This window comes from Macrosteles quadrilineatus, unplaced genomic scaffold (genome assembly GCF_028750875.1).
Source record: "Macrosteles quadrilineatus isolate MER2022 unplaced genomic scaffold, UCM_ALF_1.0 Scaffold_1__1_contigs__length_201487025, whole genome shotgun sequence".
NCBI classification, from domain to species: domain Eukaryota; kingdom Metazoa; phylum Arthropoda; class Insecta; order Hemiptera; family Cicadellidae; genus Macrosteles; species Macrosteles quadrilineatus.
Window position 1 is genome coordinate 11,998,336 of NW_026542594.1, and position 22,101 is coordinate 12,020,436.

The 22,101-nt window shown below is 34.7% G+C and overlaps 1 protein-coding gene across 1 annotated transcript in view; it reads right to left on the minus strand.

The window, feature by feature from the left end:
• LOC129004083 (protein PFC0760c-like) overlaps nucleotides 1–17,203 on the minus strand; it is a 55,934-nt gene extending 38,731 nt beyond the window's left edge. Inside the window, exons 1-2 of the mRNA XM_054432477.1 lie at nucleotides 16,989–17,203; nucleotides 14,106–14,206 (exon numbers count right to left, since the gene is read on the minus strand). Of these exons, the coding sequence (XP_054288452.1) occupies nucleotides 14,106–14,206; nucleotides 16,989–17,013 (126 nt within the window). The 5' untranslated portion in view covers nucleotides 17,014–17,203. The remainder of the gene's footprint in view (nucleotides 1–14,105; nucleotides 14,207–16,988) is intronic.
• Between the last annotated feature and the right edge of the window lie 4,898 nt (nucleotides 17,204–22,101).

A 22,101-nucleotide genomic window follows, 5' to 3' on the forward strand; every position in this document is an offset into this window, starting at 1 on the left:
CTTATTCTTTCTAAGATACGTTGATTAACAACAAACAATGCATGTAAAAGTTACTATTTATGTAACAATTTACAGTATTTGCTTTTTGGAAATGCAGCATTGCTTTGTCACTTGCATTATTTGTTGCCAATGAAGCCACATTATATTCATCAAAAAGAAGATAAACCAGTTAGGAACAATAACTCATATGATGGACGGTATAAGAAAAATGTGTTATTATTTAATGATCAACCATATTTTGTAACTAACGCAATAGTCATTATTGTTTCTTCACCTATTTATTAACTCATTAAAACAATGCTAAATGCTCACATTTTTTTATATTTCACTCTTTTTGTCGCAGTTAGAAGAATTGTCGTAAGCCTTTAAAGCAACCGTCGATTTTGACGGGTTTCACCTAGTTGTAATTAATAGTAAAAGGGTGCACAGTAGCTTGGTCATTATTCGAGTGGAAAGACTGTGCCTCGGCTTAGACCACAAAAGAGTAGTTTTCTGAAAAGTCCAAGCTTACAACTCTGCTTTTCCAACAAACAAACAAAACCCCCGTTTCCCCCATAAGAATAACATGGGATGGGAATTTAAAGGCCACGGGGGCAGAGCCCCAAGGGAATTCACCATGTTTCTCTTTTGATGGCTCATCTGCAGACCAAGACCTTTCTTTAGACACCTCTACCGAGTTTCTACGCCCAGCCGTTCTCTCAAAATAGCTGTGACATAGAAAAACAGTTTCAAATTAATATATAGATATAGGATTAGTGGTTTGTGTGTGTACTATATTTTAAAACTAGCTGTTTGCCCGTTCTACGTACGGGAATCTTGTAGTAAGTTGAAACCTTATATTCAGAACAGGAGTTGGTTTGCATATTTAGTGTGCATTTTTCCAGATATGCTGGCAAAACTATTACTGTATAGGAATACATAATAAACCTTCGCAAACACAGTATCTGACAGTTTCAAAGCCAAAACGAATGCTTCGCAATTAAGTGTCAACCGATCGTGTTAGTCCATATTTTATATCTAATGAAAAAAGGAACTGCTATGTAGATCTATGAGGCATAGCCCATACGGAGGCCTGTAATTGAAAGTTACTTTTCACACTGGTTAAAAGTTGTAAAAATACTACCTCAACCTCACTACTGCACACTTTATTCGGGTTGAAATTTGCATTAACAAAGGTGCTCTTTTTTCACGAAACACTGAGAAATAAGGACATTAATGCGTTACCAACAGGCTTACACACACAAATACAGAAATGAATTAGGGGATTTACTACGCTTTAACCAAAGCAAATTACAATTATTTGAAAGTTTTGATAGTGTCATCAAATTTTTTAATAACCGTTTTTAGGCCTAATCAAACTGTAAAATTGGTGTAAATCCGTTGGCAAATATATAAATAATTAAATAAATACACAGCCCACAAAACATTTATACGTTAACAACGCCAAGCTTTAAAAATTCATGATGGTTTGCTAAATAAATCGTTCACTAGTGTATTATCATTTTCATAGCATAAAGTAACATTTTGGAGTCTAGACAGAAAACACAATAAAATTATACAGTAAGACATCAATTAAATTTAATAAGAAATATAATCTTGATGACTGATAATCTTAAAACCCAATACAACATAATTTTTTATAAACAAAAACAACCAACAAAAACAAATAAATTAAACTTCTAACAGCAACATAAACATGAATATTAGATTAATTAGAACTTTTAGTGGTCCATATTTCTTTGTGTTTAGTAAATATTGATGTGAATCGAATCGTACCAGTTAAAGTATTTAAGATAGGCCTACCTTTAGAAGTTCAAGATAAAATGTACTTGTTTCATTACTGTTAATGGTGATGTTTGCTCTGTTGCTACCAGCTTGTTTGGAAACAGTGTTAAAAACAATAACAATGGCACAAAAAATGTCAGCAGTTTCAAAAATAAAATTGCCAAAATCTTCAATTTCGAAACTTTTGAATCTCGAAACCGAAACTTTTCCTAAGTTTTGATGGTTTTGAGATTTGATATTCGGTTTTGACACATCACTACAGGTTATGGTTGTAGGTAAATTGTTTTATCTATACAGTATCTATATATTTAATAGGCCAACATGAATGTTGTAATAATTGTTTTGAAGCTGCCACGCATCCGATGACCATGTTTAAGGTGCCATTGGATAGGTTGTGGCCTGTAGATTTGCCATCAAACAAAAAATCATTGAAGTTTCATCAGGGCTCTGCCCTAGTAGCCTTCAAAGTTCCCATGTTTATCTTAGACAGAAAACGTTTATTTACATTTGAACAGATGAATACTTTGAAATTTACACTAATATTTGAACAGCTAGTTATACTAAAATCTATACTTATTTAATACGCAAGCAAGATTTTTGTGACAATTACTCCTCCGAAAGTACTGAACCGATTGACATGTTTTTGGTGTCATTGGAAAGAGCGTAACGTGAAGTTGTGCAGGAAACTTTCTTTTTTAGGAAATAATTGAGTGAGGCCTGGGGGCCGCCTTTTAAAGTTTCATATTTCTCCATAAGATTAACATGGGAAACAAATATTGTTATGAAACTTCAGCTGTTGTCAGAAATGCTGTTCTGCTATTTAATTTAATTTGTTTACAAGGAAAGTTGTTTCTCGGTGCCATGTGATCAATGAATTATAGTTTTGCATATATTTTAAATGATATACACTATATAAAATGATAGTACTGTACATTAAGAGATCTTAATTTAAATAATCACTAAGCAGAATTGAACCTTTGCCTGTATGTTTCCTGGTAAGTGTGTTGTAACTGTTTCTCCATAGTATATTATAGTATCAAAGTAAAACCGAATTATTCTTTTCTGTATTTTCACCCCGTAGCGAAGCACGGGCAGGGCAACTAGTTTTAAAATTAATGTGCTATAAAGATTTACCATCTATAATATTAAAACGAAACTGTGTTTTTTTATTTCACGATGCTGAATCAACCGCTCGACGGATTTTCATGATTTTTGTGTTGAAAGAAAGATAATTTTGAGAACTAGGGAATGTCGAAGCCATAATTTTAGTTTAGGGTCCCAGTTTTTTAGAAATTAAGTTTTAATTTTTAAAAAATCTAGCAGCCGACGCTAAGATTCTAAACTAGCTTTTGGCTAGGGATGGACGAGATTGGATTTTTAGTTCGAGACGAGACGAGACGAGATTTTTTATTTCTCATAAAATTTCGAGACGAGATCGAGACGAGATTTCTCTTCTCATACACAACGGGAAATGCACGTTCGAAATTTTTACCTGATTTTGTAACATTGTTAGATGACTGTTTAAATACTAAAATAATGATAATAGGCAAGAATATTTACAATCTTTCATTAAATAACATCAGCATAACATTTTTTTATTAATCACGCCTAACTTATTAAAAATGCCTACGATTAGGAAACATGGTGATATCAGTTAGGATAGAGTTCAACTTATCCTAAAATAAAATAAATCATAAAATAAAAGCAATATTAATTTTTATAAAATAGTTACTTGTTTTGACTTTTTTATAGTAATAAAACATTCCTCACACTGCTTACACTTAACAAAACTTCTCAAATGTTATTAAAGTAATATTATTAAAATAATGAAAGTAATATTTACATTAAAAGAATTAAAGTAATATTTACATTAAAAGAATTAATTAAATAAGAACGCCTTCGAAAAGGAAACGCAACTACAACACGCTCCTGTATTGCGGGTATTGCATTGACTTTCTGCAGGCGTTTTTAATTTTTTTTTTTTTTTTTTTTTTAATTCTCGTCTCGATAAAAATCTCGGCCAAAAAGTAATCTCGTCTCGTGTAACGAGATTGAAAATTTCCCGAAAAATTCCCGAAATTTCGAGACTTGACCATCCCTACTTTTGGCATAAAATAATTTCCTTAACATAACAGCTGTAAACATTCAGCTTTTGTATCATAAATTCAGCATTTGGATAAATATGTAAAGACATACTTAGGGGTTGACTTATTTATACTATGTGTAATGCCAATCATTGATACGTTCAATTCTTCTGTAAGAGGATGACAGATTAATTAAATATGCATAGTAAAATACTAGGATGTTCAAATTATTTTTTAAAGGAATCTTTGTAATCTTCGATTTGTTTTAGAGCAATATAATTAGTTTTAACAGCTGGTTAAATAAAAACTAAGGAACTATGAGGTTATTTTATTTACTCTTATTTTGTCATTGATTATAGGAAATAAGTAAGATTAGTAGAGATTATTAGACCACAGTTTAAAATAGTTTAGACCAAAATTAAAATTAATTAAACCACAGTACAAATCGAGGCTCTGTACACGAGTCTTAATAAAAAAGGATAAATGCAAATTATTTTACTGCTCCACTTTTCAAGGAAAGATTAGAAAAATAACAATGTTTACATGTTTTAATTCTTCATGGTAGCTTTCTGTTTACAATTAATGTTTGTCTGATTTAACTTTGTTTGGATTAGGCCCGGAAATATTGATGTCATAAAAAGAAGATCAAGAATAATCAGGAATCACGATTTTAAATTACCACCACAACCCACCTCAGCCGGGTTTTATACAAACATAAACAGATGGATGACATAGATTGAACACAACGTCAACATTGACCTAGGATACTCCAATTAGACAAACCATCCTTTTATGAAATCGACATTGACCATTACGTCATTAGCTTTACTAGCGTGTTTACTTTTTATATTCCTGCTACATGTGACCAGTTCTTTTTTTCAAATGAATGTTATTTGAACCAAACAGCTATTTCAAAACAAACTGTTATTGTTTTTACTTTTCTTTGTTTACACTTATTTATTTAGCAATTAATGCAGTGAAATTGATATAAAGGATAGGTGTGACGATTAGTTTTGATGTTAGGACACCAAAGTTAAATTATGTGTACTGTGAATTTTATTGGATACTATCGTTTTATTTTAGGTCGTTTCTATTCAGACCTACTGGAAATTGTGTATAGTAGTGTTATTGTGGTGATAATAATTATGGAAGAGGCAGGTATGCTATGGAAGGTGGTATCGTTGACTAGGTCTATACACTTCTCAATTGACTATTACTCTCTCTACTGTAGGCTACTTATAATCAGTGTGCGTCTGTGCGAATCGGCTACAAATCTCACTTCAACGCTTTTCACATAGTAAAAATTGCAGAATTGCTGTTTTATTGTAAAATTATCGGATTTAAAATGCATATCGTATAGGCCTATGATGGAATAAAAACATATTTGGTCACACAACATTTGTTTACAAGAGGATTTTTCACATTAAAACTGCAAGAAACTTTGTCTTTATATGTGTAAACTAGCTGATCTGAATTGTACACGGTTTTAACTGACTACTGAATTCCCGTACGTAGGACGGGCTAACACCTCGTATTTATTAAATAAAGCTGTTTTTGTAGTTTAAAAATTAGTGTTTCACTGCAAAACTTTAGCTAACATAAATACTATTAGCTTGAGCATATTTTAGAGCTCAAATACGTATAAAAATATGTTTTTAGGTTTTAAATTCCACATAGGCCTATATTTTTTCCAGGGGGGACCTCCAGATCACTCTATTTCTAGAGGATATTCCAGATCTCTTTAGGTCCTCTTTAGGAGGGGGTCCCCCCCCCTCCCACCGAAATGAAATCCTGTGACCGACACTGTAGTTGACCATATTTTTCTAACAAATGTGGCGATCGAAATGTGATCTATATATATAAAATCCAATGTATGTTTGTTTGTTTCTCCTTTATGGACTCCGAAACCGCTTGACAGATTGTCATGAAACATTCAGGCATTATTAAGCATTATTCAAGGATGGTTTGTGTGAAGTTTGGTGCAGATCCGTCAAAAGGGCTCCGCCCCAGTGGCTCTTGAGTTTCCCATGTTCCCAAATCTTATGAGTACAGTAGAACCCCTCATATCCGGCCACCACGGGACCAAGCCCCTGACCAGATAACGATTTGGCCGGATAAACCAACCTACTATGAAAATGACAATTCATACCTAATAATAATAGGTAATCAATATATGCAATCAAAAGTATCATTTAATTCTGTCCTGGGATTATTTTTAGAAAAATGAACATATGTTTGTAATAAAGGAAAAAAAAATATTTGTAGGTTAAAGTCATTAAGTAATGAATGTACAAATATTATGATTCCAGGTAATAAAACATATTATGGGTCATTGTCACATAAAAAGATAATTTAAGTCCGAAGGTAAAAAATACATTGTATAAATAATATTGTGGAAATAAAATGTTTACCCAAAATATGTGTTTGTTTATTTATTCAACCCATATAATTCTTTGTTTATGAATATCAAATTGTTGCCGAAAAAATGCCGTCAATAATCCAATTCGTCAATTCGGCCGCCGTCCTAACCTATACCAATCAAACTTCCATGCCTGTAAAAACGAGTAAAATAGCAATATATTTTTTTAATTCCAAGTCAATATGTCTGATTTGAATATAAATTTGATAAATTATAACAGTTTTAAAAGAAAAAGTTTCATTTAAATATCATTAATTTGATGGAATCGGCTGTCCTAAATATACACGGCGTCCGAACGCGAGTTTTTAAAACTCCAGCCCAAAGACCAGCTCCCATGATTCCATGATCCCAGACGACTGAGCAAGTGTTGGAAGTGTTAAAACGTGAGTTTATAACAGTTTTGTGAAGAGAAATTGTGTTTTTAAATAGATATATCGCTAAAACAAGGTAAGAAACATGCAGTAACTTAATTGTAGATCAATTCGGTCACCAGTATTACTTATATTATAACCAAAGAAACAGTTACATTTTCAATATTAATCAAAAGCTATGAAATGGTGTGACATAACCTATAAATGCAAACAGTCCATGTAGCTTGTGTCAAAAACGACCGAGCAGTGAAAGTGAAATCGTCAATTCGGAAGCCGTCAATTCGGTCGCCCTACCGAATATGATTTTGCCGACCGAATTGATGATTTTACATTCAAAAACTGTCATAAAGTTGCTTACTACATTTACCTTAATAACTCTTCAAGAATATTGTTATTAATTGATAAAACTGTAATAAAACTAATGCAGATGTTTTTTTTTTTTTTTTTTTTTTTTTTTTTTAAAACACACTTTTTATTAAAACTGGTAAATTTGATTGGGTATTTCATTGGTAACATGATCCAAGCACTACGCAAAATATTTTGTTTATAAGATTATTTTATTAGTAGAATATGGCCTAGAAAATGTGCAATTATTGTTGTAAAAGCATACAATTTAATTATATAGTTTATCTCATTATTAAGTGACACTTGTTTTGATTTGTACAGTACAAGGAAAGTGAACGAGAATTAAAATACTATGATTGTTGGCCCTACTGACGATACCTTATGTTGTGATACAATACATATTGAGAAGGCAACAAATATAGTTAACGTTTTAATTTAAAAGTAATGAATGGTTGTTTAGAAACACAGTAATCATGATTTATATTGCTTTTAAGAAGCTGCTGTTTCACAGTGGGGCAAATACTTGAGAACCCCGTTTTTTTTTATTGGAACCTGCCATTGCTCACACAACAATAGCTGTTTAGACAAAGCTATTTAGGCTGCCCGGCCACGTATTTACAACCCCCCTACGGATTCAGTTTATTCCGCCGAATTCCTAGGGACTATCCCCCGTTCGCGGGGGTAATACCCACGTGGGGTGAAGTTGTCTTATTTTTTAAACAATTTAAACAATTCTTTTTTTAAAATCTATACCTAACCTAGAGGTGGTGCTGAACACGCTGAATCCGTCTAGAGGGTTATATACGCACCCCGGCCTACCTGAACCTTTTCTCTTTTAGTCGTGCGTCTACGGTTTTTTATTAGCCGCCAAAACGTTACATTAATTTTATCAAATATTAATACCACTTTCCGGTTTTCTTGCATATTTCTATTTATTTCAGATCTCCAAAAGTTTTACTTGACTTCATTTTTAAGAAGCCATGGGACGTAAGGCGAACAACTCTGCCAAGACAACCCTTGAACAACAGAGGGCAAGGAAGAGGGAACAGCAGAGAAAACGACGAAGTCAGTTTACAGAAGAACAACGAGAACACAAAAGAAAAAAAGACATGGAAAGATATTACAGGCTCAAAGAAGCCAAGCAAATCCAAGGAATTAACGACAAGACACCAAGAGAACAGAGGAAACTGCGTAAATATTGGAGGAAGAGCTCAAAGAAATACCGAGAAAAAAAGAAGGCTACAGAGCATGCTACATTTGCATAAATTCATACAAATGTAGCAATCCCAAATGTAGCATCTGCTGAACAAGTAACACACCCCCTGCAAGTGATATGGAAGATGAACCAAACGATGAGCCAAATGAACAAATTTCGACGCAAAAAAAAAAGAGGAAGAAAGCAAGTTAGAAGGGACAGAGCGAAGGCCTATAGGAAAATAAAAAAACAAGACGACGAAATAAAAAAATTAAAAGCAAAAGTGGAAAAGTATAGAAAGCGCTACGAGAGGGAAAAGAAAAAACTAAAAGCAAATGTGTCACCATCCCCAAGAAAGAAGGTCCAGGAACTGTTAGGAAAAGAAAAGGTCTCGCCAAATGTTAAGAAACAACTATTTTTAGGTTATGCCTTTCAAAAACAAGTTGAGAGCCAGATCAAAGAATCAAAAGGTGAAACGAAAAAAAAACAAGTGGCCCGCAAAGTACTTGGAAACTTGGTATTAAAAAAATACAGAGTCCAAAAGTATTTCAAGCACTTGGTGCCCTACAGGGTCAACGTAAAACTTAAAGAACCAAATTTTGAATATACTAGAAAAACAAGACAATGCGTTCAACAAAAAGAAAAAAGAAAGTTAATTGACTTTTTTGAAGATGACACGACAAGTAGAATGTGCCCAGGGAAAAAAGATTTTGTGGTAAGAGCCAAGGTAAAAAAACAACGCAGAATCTTGTTGGACTCTATGACAAACTTGTACAAACGTTTTGTAAATAAAACTAACACAAAAATATATTTTGCGACGTTTTGCAGATCACGTCCATTCTGGGTTACTTTTCCTAAGAGGTCAGACAGAGACACCTGTGCGTGTATCAAACACTGCAACATGGGGCTCATGCTAGAAGCATTAAAGAAAAATAATGTAATTCAAGAACGCAATATCACAGAGATGATACAAAAAGTTGTTTGTTCAACTAAATCTGAACAATGCATGAAGGGAAAATGCGCTCTTTGTAAATATAAGAAAATCAAATTCACCTATGAAGAAGATTTTAGAATTAAGTACTTTGCATGGAAGACAATCAAAGAAGAGAGGACCATAAGGGGGAAGAAGAAAGTTATAACGAAAACGGTAAAATCGAAAGAAATCGTCGCAGCCTCTAAAATAGAAGAGGTTTTCAATGCCAAACTGACTGACTTCAAGGAACACATTTTTCATGTCTACCACCAAGCAAAACAGCTGAAAGACAAGATTGAAAATTTGGGTCATGAAGAACTCTTATTCTGAATTGATTTTTCGGAGAATTATGTTGCTAAACATAATAAGGAAGTTCAATCCGCCCACTTTGGGGCATCAAAAAAACAGATTTGCCTAAATACTGGAGTCATGTATTTCCGTGGGGAGAGAGCTGTTGAAGCAAAATCATTTGCTACAGCGTCAGACCACTTGGACCACCAGTCACACGCTGTGTGGGCTCATATGAAGCCAATTCTGATGCAATCAGCTATTGAACATCCAAGAACTGAAGCTGTACACTTCTTCAGCGATTCACCTAGTAGCCAATATAGGAACAAGAATAACATGTTCCTGATGAAGACTTTGGTTCCAGACATTTTCCCAAACGTCAAGCTCATGTCCTGGAATTATACTGAGGCAGGACATGGGAAAGGACCGATGGATGGGGTGGGAGGGTGTTTGAAGAGAGAGGCCGACCAGCGGATAGCATATGGCGAAGATATAGAAGATGCAGCAAGTTTCGTGGCAACATTAAAAACAGTAAAGTCCAACTGCTCGAAATAAGTAAGGAAGATGTGTAGAAGAAATGAAACTCAAACTTAGCAAAGAAAAAGTGGAACCAATAAAAGGGATTATGAAAGTAAGGCAGGTCGTATTCTGTAACGATGAAGTGTCTTACAAAACTATTTCTTGCTTAAAGTGCCCGATGATTTTATAGTGCTGTGACCATTACTTATTGACAAACAAAATCACCCACCCTAAAAAGAAGACTAACCTGAAACGTCCTCTAGTGAAGCTAGCTGAAGAATTTTTAAGTGACTCAGACGAAGAATTCTTTCCTATAAAACCCAAAATAGATCGTAGGCCGTATTGGAAGTCCATACATCCTTCTGACTCTGATGACGACGCAGACGACCCTGACTTCGTGGAAGGATGTAACAGCCCGATTGGAGGAAAAAATTCAACTGACGACCCAGACTTTGTGGAAGGAAGTAACAACCCGTTTCCAGGAACAAGTGCAACTAACGACCATGACTTCGCGGAAGGAAGCAACAACCCGTTTCCAGGAACAAGTTCAACATCAGGTTCTACCGATTCTACCAAATTGTTGCAACCGACAAGTCGTATCAAAATAAATACCTTTGTCTTAGTTGAGTTGGGTACTGAAAGCAGAAAAGCAAAAAAGAAACAGAAGGTTGAACGACATCTTGCTGTAGCTCAAAGCAACGTAATCAATGACGAAGTTGAAGTTATGTTTCTGAAAAGTGTAGAATGTGACAACAGTTTGTTTTATGTCAACAATAAAGACATTTCCATGATTTACATCAGTCAAATTGTTGCCGTTTTACCATCTCCGAACATTATCATGAAGGGAGATAGAATTTACTACAAATTTAAATACAAGTTCAATGTTTAAAAGCGATTCAAATGATTTCAATGTTCTCATGTCATATATTCATGGTATTGTTTGTTAAATAAATGTCCTATCAAATCACAGATTGTTTATTTTACTATAGACCATATTTATTTCTTACGATAAACCCCTAAAAAGTTTATTTTGATCGCGGTTGCATCATTTTCGTCGCTACCACGTCATTTCGATCGCCGCCACGTCATTTCGGTCGCCGCCGCGTCATTTCGGTCGGCGATAATTTAGTGGAAATATACCCCTTAATATTAAAATTAAAAAAATATTAAAATATCCAGTTTAACAATTGCAGAAGTCTTTTAATATTTGGTGTAAAACGTTCTCTCTAAGTTCTTTTTTTTACAGACTTATTGAGTTTTTGGTTGTTGTAAGACTTAAATTTTTAATGTTTGGCCCAAATTTATGAAATTAAAGTCATTTAACTATTTTAATTCAAATATCCATTATATTAGTTAAGAACCTCAATACATTCCAAATACGTTTATATGGTTGATTGAGTTATTTATTTTATTTTTTTACATTTTTTTTTACCATTGATCATCGGCGACCGAAATGACGCTTTTTTTTTTATGATACATAAAAAAAAATAGAGAATAAATAGAAAATTATAAAATTCAGCTCTGCTGCTTTAGATATAGTTTCTTAAAGGTATTGGTAAACAAACTCCAGCCAGTATTTTTGTATATTTTTTATTTTATTATTTTTTTTCTCTTATTTTGAAATGTCTTTTTATGTGAGAATGACCCTTAAATGGAGGTAAAAATGACAATAAATTGTACTTAAAGATCATTAGGACTTAAATGGTACTTGCATTTGTACTCAACATTCTTAACCATTTTGTGAAATACAAAAATTAATGTACTCCTACTGTACTGTACTTAAACCCACTTTGGAAATAATCAACCAACTGATCAGAGGTTAGGCCTACTAGCTCAACTGAGTATAGTGACTCAGCAAATAAATGTATAAGCAAACAGATAAATAGTGAGAACAATTTATTTTATGACTTGAGCAGTCACAAAGACTAGTGCTTGCATCTAAACGTCTGTTAGCTGTGGGAAAAAAATTTTGATATTGGCTTCCTGGAAGGGGCCGGATAAACAGAGGACCGGTAAAACTAAGGCCGGATATGAGGGGTTCTACTGTACTCATATTTAAATGGAATTAAAGAATCTTAACAGCTGGTTCAACTAAACAATTTGATTCTGTGATGTTCAATAGCATTAAATGTTAATATGTTTACCAACAGGGTGCAGCACTATTATTTTTTTGTTATTATATAACAGCTGATTTGTAACCAAAAGGTGATTGAGCGTAGCGAACGAACTTCAACTGGGAGGCGAGTTAGCGTAGCAAATGAGCTAACCTGAAGGCAAGTGAGCGCAGCGAACGAGCTACAACCTAGAGGTGAGTGAGCGTAGCGAACGAACTTCAACCAGGACGTGATTGAGCAATGGAAATGAGCTCATCTTGAAAATGAACGTGCATTTGACATTAAACCACATACAGGACAGGATGACGTCTGTCAGGCCAGCTAGTTACAGTCCAACCTCGGTATAACGAATCTGAAGGGACCGAACTGAATATTCGTTATACCGAGGAATTCGTTAAAATGAGGTTCGTTATATAGAGGTTAGGTTTGCAGGAATTTCGCTAAGTGGAGGTTCAGAACCAGCATCAGTCTATAAAGGTCGGGATTGGACCTCATTAAAACACAATTAAAGTAGCATAGGCTACAACACTTTACAGTGTACAGTGTTTACATTGTAAAGTAGAACCTCGATTATCCGGGGTACTAAAAGGGGAGGGATCTTTAATATTGCGCAATCATGACATTTCTAGTCATTGACCTTGGTACAGGTTACAAACTGTAAGTTTAAAATCGCAGCTTACTCTAACCCACCTAAAACCTAGCCAAACACTGTACCTATTGCATAGCGATAAACCACGTAAAGAACAAAACAAAACAGTAGAGAGTTTTGTAAGCTACTGCTCGTGATAGGCCGGTGGTAGGCTACAGTACTGCTTTAAATCACAATAGAGGAATGTACTGTAATAATCATGAACTTAGTACAAATCATATTGAAAATAATAAAAATATTAGATAGGCTAAGTCGTTATACAAGTGTATAATCATAGCCAACTTAAAGATAATAAAAACACTCGTAAAAGGAATGTTAAGATAACGATGTTGCTATTCTTTTTCTTTGCCTTGATCTTCTATTCTTTTTCTTTCTAAGGTTTCTCTTCATCCAAAAATTGTACAATTCACCATATTTACTTATCACCCAATCACAGCTTACTACACATTACGTCGTCATCAGTCCCCAGTTAATGAAATCAGTTCTCAGTTAGTTGTAAACATAGCGCGCATGCAACGACGACAGCGGACAGGGATGTGTAAAACGGAGCAGACAAATGTAAAGCGCAAGCGTTGACGTCACCTTTCCATTTCATTTGATGAAGAAACAGATTTTTCAAAAGCAATAATGGTGGTCGGGGGTTCGTTGTATGGAGGGAGAGACACAGACAATTCGTTAAGTAGAGGTTAAATTCGCTATGTAGAGGTTCTGACAATGATAAATTCGTTATATTGAGGTGTCTTATTTTAGCCGGGATCATGAAAAATTCGTTAAATCAAGGTCGTTGATATGGATTGTTCGTTATGTAGAGGTAAAATATACATTGTGTCTTATGGAGAGTTCTAGGGGATTTAAAAAAGTTCGTTATATCAAGGAATTCGTTATATCGAGGTTCGTTATACCAAGGTTAGACTGTACTATAAGAAGTTATTTTCTGATGCACTAGTTCCAGGAGGCTGGTATCTCTCGTGCAACCTTGGCTGTCTCGTTACAAGACGCTTGGCAGTCTAAGCAGGGTATAGGCTGGGATGAAATTTGTTCTAGCAAAAATGCTACAAACACTCACACAACTGTAGCAAAAACAGTATTCTTTAAGCATGAAAAAAAAAATACTAGTTATATAACATGTTTGAACATTACATCTTCAATTTTATTTGAAGCAAATTTGTTATAACTTAGCCTGCAAAAACAACGTAGCTTAGAAGATAGTTTTTAAGTTGGGTATAGCAAAATGCTAAAAATGCTACTGTACTGCATCTTAAACCCTTCTGAAAGCTATGACAATGAAGCATCTCAGAGCAAGACGTCACAACACTCAAAGGGTTAATGTAATATGCTACTAACTTATAAATGTAACACTTACGTGAACATCTGTAATCTGAAGAGTTTCTTCTTCAAACGCTGATTCGTTTGTCTCTTTCTCCGATTTGTCCATGTTGCACTCCTCTTGATTTGAAGCCAATTCTAAGAAAGATACAGGATGTTCATATCACAAAACAAAAATTGCCAAAAAAGTTCCAGAGGGGAAAAGTGAATGTCAGAAGTAATAGCCTAGTAAATTTAAAGAAAAACCCTCACTGATTTTTAGCACTTTTAGCGATTTTTAAAAGCGATTTTCAGGGTGAAATAGGCGTTTGCTCCAAAAGTGTCAAATGTAGTGTTCAAAATAGGCCAAATACAAAACATTTTTTTCAAAATCCTTTAGAAGCCCCTATAAAGTAAGTAAACAAATACCAAGTTATGAATACTCATCCATTGTAACACAACTAGCGGAATACCCGTGCTTCGCAACGGAAACTTTCAAATTGGTTGACATTTTTAATAAATGATTGTTTAAGTGCCAAAAACGTTCAGTCAATTCAGCTACAAAATGTTTTGCTCCAAACAATGTCATATTAAAGCAGCTATTATATTGGCTCACCCGGTCCATAAAGTGTGTAGGTATGCTCAGGATTGTTGCCCATGACCAGACTGCATGGTTCAGGTAGGTGCTGCAAAGATAGTAGTTGCACTTTACCATCATTGCAGCATATGCCCTGTTTTTCTCCTTTTCATTTTAATGCCTCGCTGTACTTACATTTGAACGTCATGGTGGCTATCCCATCCAAGCTATTTCCTTCATAGTCTATTTTCTTATTATATGTCATTGCTGATAGATTTTTCACCATCCATTGAATCTTTGGTCTTTCAAGATTGTTCATACTTTTGCTTGCGTTCTTCACCTACTTTTTCCTTTGTTCATCTGTGCAGCTGTTAAGCCGTTTACGCCTTGATGTATTTTGTTGAGATTACGGTCCGATCGGCTGACAATTGGGAGAAACTGGCTCTTTTCAAGCTCTAAAAAGTCGAAGTGCCCGCTAGACAGGGATTATGTAAATCTGAGTATTTTCACGGGATTTCCCGCAAGACAGGGATAGTGTAAATCTGAGTATTTTCACAGGAAAACGTTCACCACCAAACTTGACATATAGCCTGGGGAGACGGTAATTCACCATTCCGATAAATCTCGAAATAAAATGTAAATAGTTGTGAAGCCACAACCAGCTTACACAACCCACCAAAGGTAAACGGCTTAGACATTTCATAAAAGGATTCCCTGGAATTAAGGTAATTATTTCCGTCCCTGTCGTGGGGTAAGATTGAGACGTTGTCCCAGTTCCTCACAACATAGACCTACTGTGCAACAGTTACTTCGCGCACAGTTAGTGTGTGTAGGTATGTGTGTAAGGTGAATTATGAATAAGAGTGAAGTAAATAAACACACACCATCTCCTCTGGATGTGAATGATATTGTGTGGAACGAACTCACCAATAACATCCTCAGTGTCCATAACTACAAAAATATTAACAGAACTACCTATACCGGTATCATAAGTTATTACAAATTAAAATGCTATAAAATAATAAGTTCTATTCTACTTTCTACAACACTAATAACACATATTAGAAGTTGATCATATTAAAATGCCACAATAAATTAGGTTAATTTCACTGACACACAACTAGGCCTATGATGTTTATATGGTCCGAAATAACCTTAGTAAACTTAATTTTTATTCTAACAGCTGATCATTAAATAAATTGCAGACAAATGTAAACAAAAACCCAAAACAAATTATTCTTCCTATATGAACTCCACGGTAACTTTGACCTTCTGTGGGGCGGGCCCCATTGGGAATTTTGTAAATTTGCTTCTTATTGTCTGCCTACGATAGCCTACAAGAGGAGAATGTGTATGCAAAATCTCATGCTTCTAGGTGCTATGGTTTGGCCTGTGCGTTGATCGGAATTTCACATTTATATATAGAGAAGTTAATTACACTTGAACCCTGAAGGCCATTGCAAGTTTTTAGTAAACCTAGAATACCAATGCTCATCCCTAATTTCATATTAAGTTAGGCCTGTTGTTAACATATGTTGGTGAAATTGAGATAACTAAAAAATTTACTGAACATGTTAACAGTATAGCCTAGACCAGTTTTTGTTTAGCCTACAACTTTTAAGTTAACGTCAAGCCAACTATAATATGGGTAGCCTACCGGTAACTTACACTTCCACATCTGATGGCACAAATAACCAAATGAAAATATCGATCGATATATCGAATTAAGCAATTGAATAATCAATGATTCAATGATTTATTTGGCCATTAAGCAAAAGAAATAGGCTAAGTCACTTACAATTCAAAGTAAATAATAAATAATAAATAAATAATAAATAGTCCACCTCTTGATTCACAAATAATTGCAAGTTGTCAACAGGCCTATTACTCATTCGGTTGTTTGTGCCAACAGATATGGAAGTGTACCCAATAAGATATTTAGAAGAATGTCTAAATGATTACTGTATATGCCAACAAAAACCAATTAGGCCTAGGCCTAAGTTAAATTAATGAGTAAAGATCGAGTTTAAGTCATTTCGTAAACCAGGAAAATCAGGGTTTATTTATTTATCCATACATACCAACGGCAGAGCATGATTTAAAGAGAATGATTTAGCAAACCAATTCTAATGACTTAGAACAAATACTGTAAGGATAATAAAACAACGTTCAATAAATGTCAAAGTAGGTAGGCCTAGCCTAACGGTAAAAAGTTAAAAAAAGTTTAACTTGGCTAAAAGGTAACCAGATAGGCTCCAATTTAGGCCTAGGTAAAGAATCCCCTTATTAGGCGTAAAACGAGTAAAATCATTTTAATCTAGTCATCAGTCTATTTTGAACAGGTTGAGGTTCTTTTTGGCTTACCTTCATCACGATGTTGCTCTGACATGATGATGAATGATCCAATAACTCAAACCGCCATGACCATTACTATTGCTACGTCCTGCTGGATACTTCTTGTATAATCAGATTTATACCTATTTAACTAATAGTACTTAAAAAAATAATGTGAATAGTTATACGGTTTCTCTTAACACTTCCTACGAACTTCAACTCAACAAGCCAGAAGCCACAAGCCACCTCCTAGTCCTAAACCTAATAGAAATAGAACAAAACAAAACATGAATGAAAACAACCGCCCTTGTTTCTTGTTTTTCCCTCTTTCTTTCGGTTTGACGGTTTCGCTTAGATAGATTCAAGAATTCAAAATTTGACGGTTTGAAAAGAAAAGAATTTTTGTGCTACGGTGAAATGCTATTGGTCAATCAAAGCAAAGACAACTCAATGAAAAACTCAAAGATTCTATATTTGGATGCTGCACGTATGTATAAAAGTACCTGATAATAATGATTAAATTAGACCAATTCGTAAATTACAAAGCAAAAATGTGGTTTGGATTCCACTATAAACTGTAGGTCCCTTAGTTGCCTTTGGCAGTATGGACTATTTTTATTTTTATTAACAGTTTAACGTTTAACAGTCCTGTCTATGGATAAAAAAAAAAAACAATCACTTCCCTTAAGCACGGGTCACACTAGGCTGCTCGGCAGCCGCTCGTGATCAGCGGCTGGCACCAGCACCACCAAGCAGCGGCTTTTCCACGGGTCACACTAGGCTGCTTGTTAGCCGCTGGTGATCGTGATATTAACGATGTGTGAGAAGGAACAGAACAGCTATGAGGTTTTGTAACAAATCACTGTAAGCTGCTTATTTGACGTTTTAACTTCTTTTAAGAAACGTCCCACAAGTACTGTACGTTTAGTTTTGGAATAAAGAAATCTTCATTAACCTAAACCTCAATTCATTAACCTGCTTCCCCGACCACCTAAGCTCAGTAATTTCTATGCTACAAATACTACTTTAATCGCCTAGTTTAAAACTCAGTTCTTGTCGCCATTTCGTCCTTTTTTGGGTCCTCATCCAGCACTACTTAATATTGAATTGAGGATGTATGAAAGAGAAATAATTTTATTAAAAGATGCTTAACCGCAAGAAGAGACGTTAGTGGATCAGGCCATGGATACAAATAATTTATAAATAAGTTAAAAATACTTTTTAAAAATGCCACGTTTTTAAACGCACTAAAAATAGAATCAGAAACATACAAAAATGTTTTACGAATGTCTCCAGTCACTATCACATACATTCCAGGCATTACTAAAATTAGTTAAACCTCTAATTAAAAAATTGAAACAGTTGCTTTTGTCCTTTTGTGTTGTTAAACCAAGTTGGAAATTATCTTTGGTCGCCGCTGTCACGCTTCTAAAAAGTGGTCAGACTACGCTGCTCGCTGGCGTCAGCGAGTGCGAGTTGTCACGTGACCTCTATTCGCCGCTGCCTCGCTACCAAAAGTTGAACATGTCCAACTTCGCCAGCCGCTGACAAGTACTCGCCGGCTGACGGTGCCAGCTGCGAATTTTATGGTCACATCAAGCTGACAGTAGCGGCTTCTTTCAATTCGCCGCTGATGCCAGTCTAGTGTGACCCGTGCTTTAGACAGGACTGTTAAACTGTTAGTTAATTAAAATAGTCCATACTGCCCAAAGGCAACTAAGGGACCTACATAGTTTAATAGTGGAATCCAAACCACATTTTTGCTTTTTAATTTACGAATTGGTCTAATTTAATCATCAGGATAGTAATAAGGAACATGTCGGCTTTAGTCAGTAACAAGACTACAAGATCACGCCAATCTAACTCTCTGAGTCACCATTTCAATTTAAAGTATTAATGTACAGTTTATTTCCATTGTACCCCTATATCGAGTAATATCACGTAATATTCACTGTAATCATTGCTCAATTATTGAAACAACTGATGTTTTTTCCCTTTCTACTATTACTGTATTTTGTAATTTGCTAGTATCATAGATAAAACATACTCCCCTATAGTATCATCTATATAAATAAAATAAGAGTTTTGTATGTACATTGCTCAGAACTACAATATTTTAACGTTTTATACATTAGCCTTATAAATTAGATAAAGTTGTCAATATAATCTCTCTACGGAATGTTAGGTGTAGTGGAATATACTTGAAGTGAAGTTGGCATTTATTCTTGAACTGTTAGGGGCTTCCTCATTTATATGTTCATGCGGCTTCATTGGCAACAAATGATGCAAACGACATAGCAATGAGGCATTTCCAAAAAGCAAAAATAATGTAAATTGGCTGTCACGTAAATATTGACGTTTAAAACATGCATTGTTAATCAACGTATCTTATAAAGGATGATGTTGTCTAGTTTAAAAGGAACATGACCTTTCTGTCATGACAGTAGCTGTTTAAATATTATTTACTCAATGGGCCATTTTTAAAGCCAAAATGTCGTGTTATTTTTAATAATGAAATCAACCCAGTGGGCTACGGTCCGTAATATAGGCCGCTGCAAATAATTTGTCAAGATAGGTACTATTTTAGGCAAGGTTTCTGTGTTTGGATGTTATTAGAAACGATAAGAGCTTAATACAATTCTTCTGCAGATCAATAGATTTATTTAGAAATCAATGCTACAAACATAATATTTCTATCTATTTCAATTTAGAAAATACAGATTTGTTTAAAGACTTAATTTACACACTGTATAATGAAACTGCTTGATGCGTAATTAAGGTTCAAATTAATCAGTAATATTATTTTAACCTATGTAGATACGATATACTGCACATTGTGAAAATTGTTTAGTCAAGGATACATTTACCTACATACACATAATCATCATCATCATCATAATTTAAATATTTAATTGGCCAACCCAAATGTTGTGATTATTGTTTTGAAACTGCTACACATATATAGATCTCCAAGCAATAAACAAAGCGACATTCTAAAATTCTTAAGTAACATTCGAGCATGTTTTGATTCCTTGAAGGATAAGAACCTATTTGTTGTTGCAGGAGACTTTAATATTGACTTGACCGACAAAAATTTTCCCTCCGCAAAGCTACTCATAGATCTGATGTTGTCATTCCGTCTTTGAGACACAGTTGAGTCTTGAGTCCTTTACACGAGAGTTTCAAGGCTCTAGAACCATAATTGACAACATTTTTACTGATATCCCTGAACACTTATTCCATTCGTCGGTTCTAATAACAAGTATCTCAGATCATCACGCCCAACTTGATGAAATAAAAGAATGTCCAGAGAATAAAACTACAATTAAATATAAAATGGTAAGAAAGTTTAATCAAGAAAACATATCTACATTTAAGTATCTTTTGAGTAGAGAAAAGTGGCTAGATTTACTTGAAGTTGATTCCGTAGACGAAAAATTCGACCGATTCCTATCCACAATACAGTTCTATTTGAATACTGCTTTGCCAATTAAAAGATGTAAACAAAAAGAAAGTATGGCCAAAACAAAAATATGTCTAGATACTGAGCTGAATAAATTCAGAGAAAAAATGATTTTTCTATACACTCTCTCAAAAGATCTCAATGCTTTACACCCTATTAAAAAAACATACAAAAATGTAAAAAAAAGCGTTTAGGAGTAAAATACGTTTACAGAAAGCAAATACAGTACTTAAAAAAATAGCAAACAGTAATAACATACAAAAAGAAGTTTGGAGCATAATAAAGGACCTCAGGCCAGATAAATTGAAGAAGCCATTTAATAAGTTGTCGGTTCTGGATTCTAATGGACAACTACTGGATACTCCAGAATTGGTTGCGGATACTATGAATGAATTTTTTACTAGTATTGGAGGAACACTTTCCAATAGTTAAAAGCTATATAGCTTTCTGCATACCAATGCGCATAGTACTAAAGAGGGTGTTAAAATCCTATCATCACTTTTTCTCAATCCAACTGACATAAAGGAAGTACTAGATGTTATTAAATCCCTAAAACCTGGTAATTCCTCAGGAACGGATGAAATATCGTCAAAAATCTTAAAGAAATGTGCCGATGAGCTAGCCGCTCCTATAGCTTATCTAATAAATTGTTCATTCCAGAGTGGAACATTTCTGGCAGCATTGAAACTTTCAATAGTCAAACCATTAAACAAGAATAAAGGTAACCGCCATGACTGCAATAACTTCAGGCCAATTTCTATTCTCTCAACATTTTCCAAAGTAATGGAGAAGATTTTTTTGAATAGACTAAATAAATTCCTGGAAAAAAACAAAATACTCCACCAAAATCAGTTTGGATTCCGAACAGGTTACTCCACCCTAAATGCTGTGTTCAGCCTGGTTAACGAAATTTCCAACTCTCTTGACGCTAAGGACTATGTCTCCGGCTTATTCCTTGACCTTACAAAAGCCTTTGATGTTGTTCATCACAGCCTACTTCTGAATAAGCTAGAAAGATTGGGGATCCGCGGAGTAGCTTTAGACTGGATGTCTTCATATGTTAAGGGACGGAGGCAAGTTGTTAAAGTCCCTTACATTGATTCTTTAGGTTGTTTGTGTAGCAAGATTTCCAATGAGCGTTTTGTAAGTACAGGTGTGCCACAGGGGTCTGTTCTTGGGCCCGTCCTTTTCTTAATGTTTATCAATGATCTGCCTCCTGTAGTGTCCAATTCTAAGTTACAACTGTTTGCTGATGATACTTCCCTCATTGTGTCCAGTCCAAATCATTCACAGCTAGAGATCAAAACATTTATTGAGAGTAGTTTTGTCTTCCAATGGCTATCCGAGAACTTTCTGCATCTTAATCCTCAGAAAACGTCACTTTTAGACTTTCGTATACGACAGAATTCGTCAAGCACGTCTGAATCTTTAATTTTACCTGTAGACAACATCAATATAGTTTCATCTTCTAGTGTGACATATTTGGGAGTAATTATTGACAGCAATCTAAAGTTTCACAGCCATAACGACAAAATTCACAATAGGCTTAGTACTAGAGTGCTTTCCTTCTTCGTAGGCTCTCCTGTTATCAAGACAGACGCGTCCTTCTGACATCTTATTACGGTCTTGTTTACCCTTTTCTTACATATTGTGTGCCCGTTTGGGGTAACGACAAGCTCC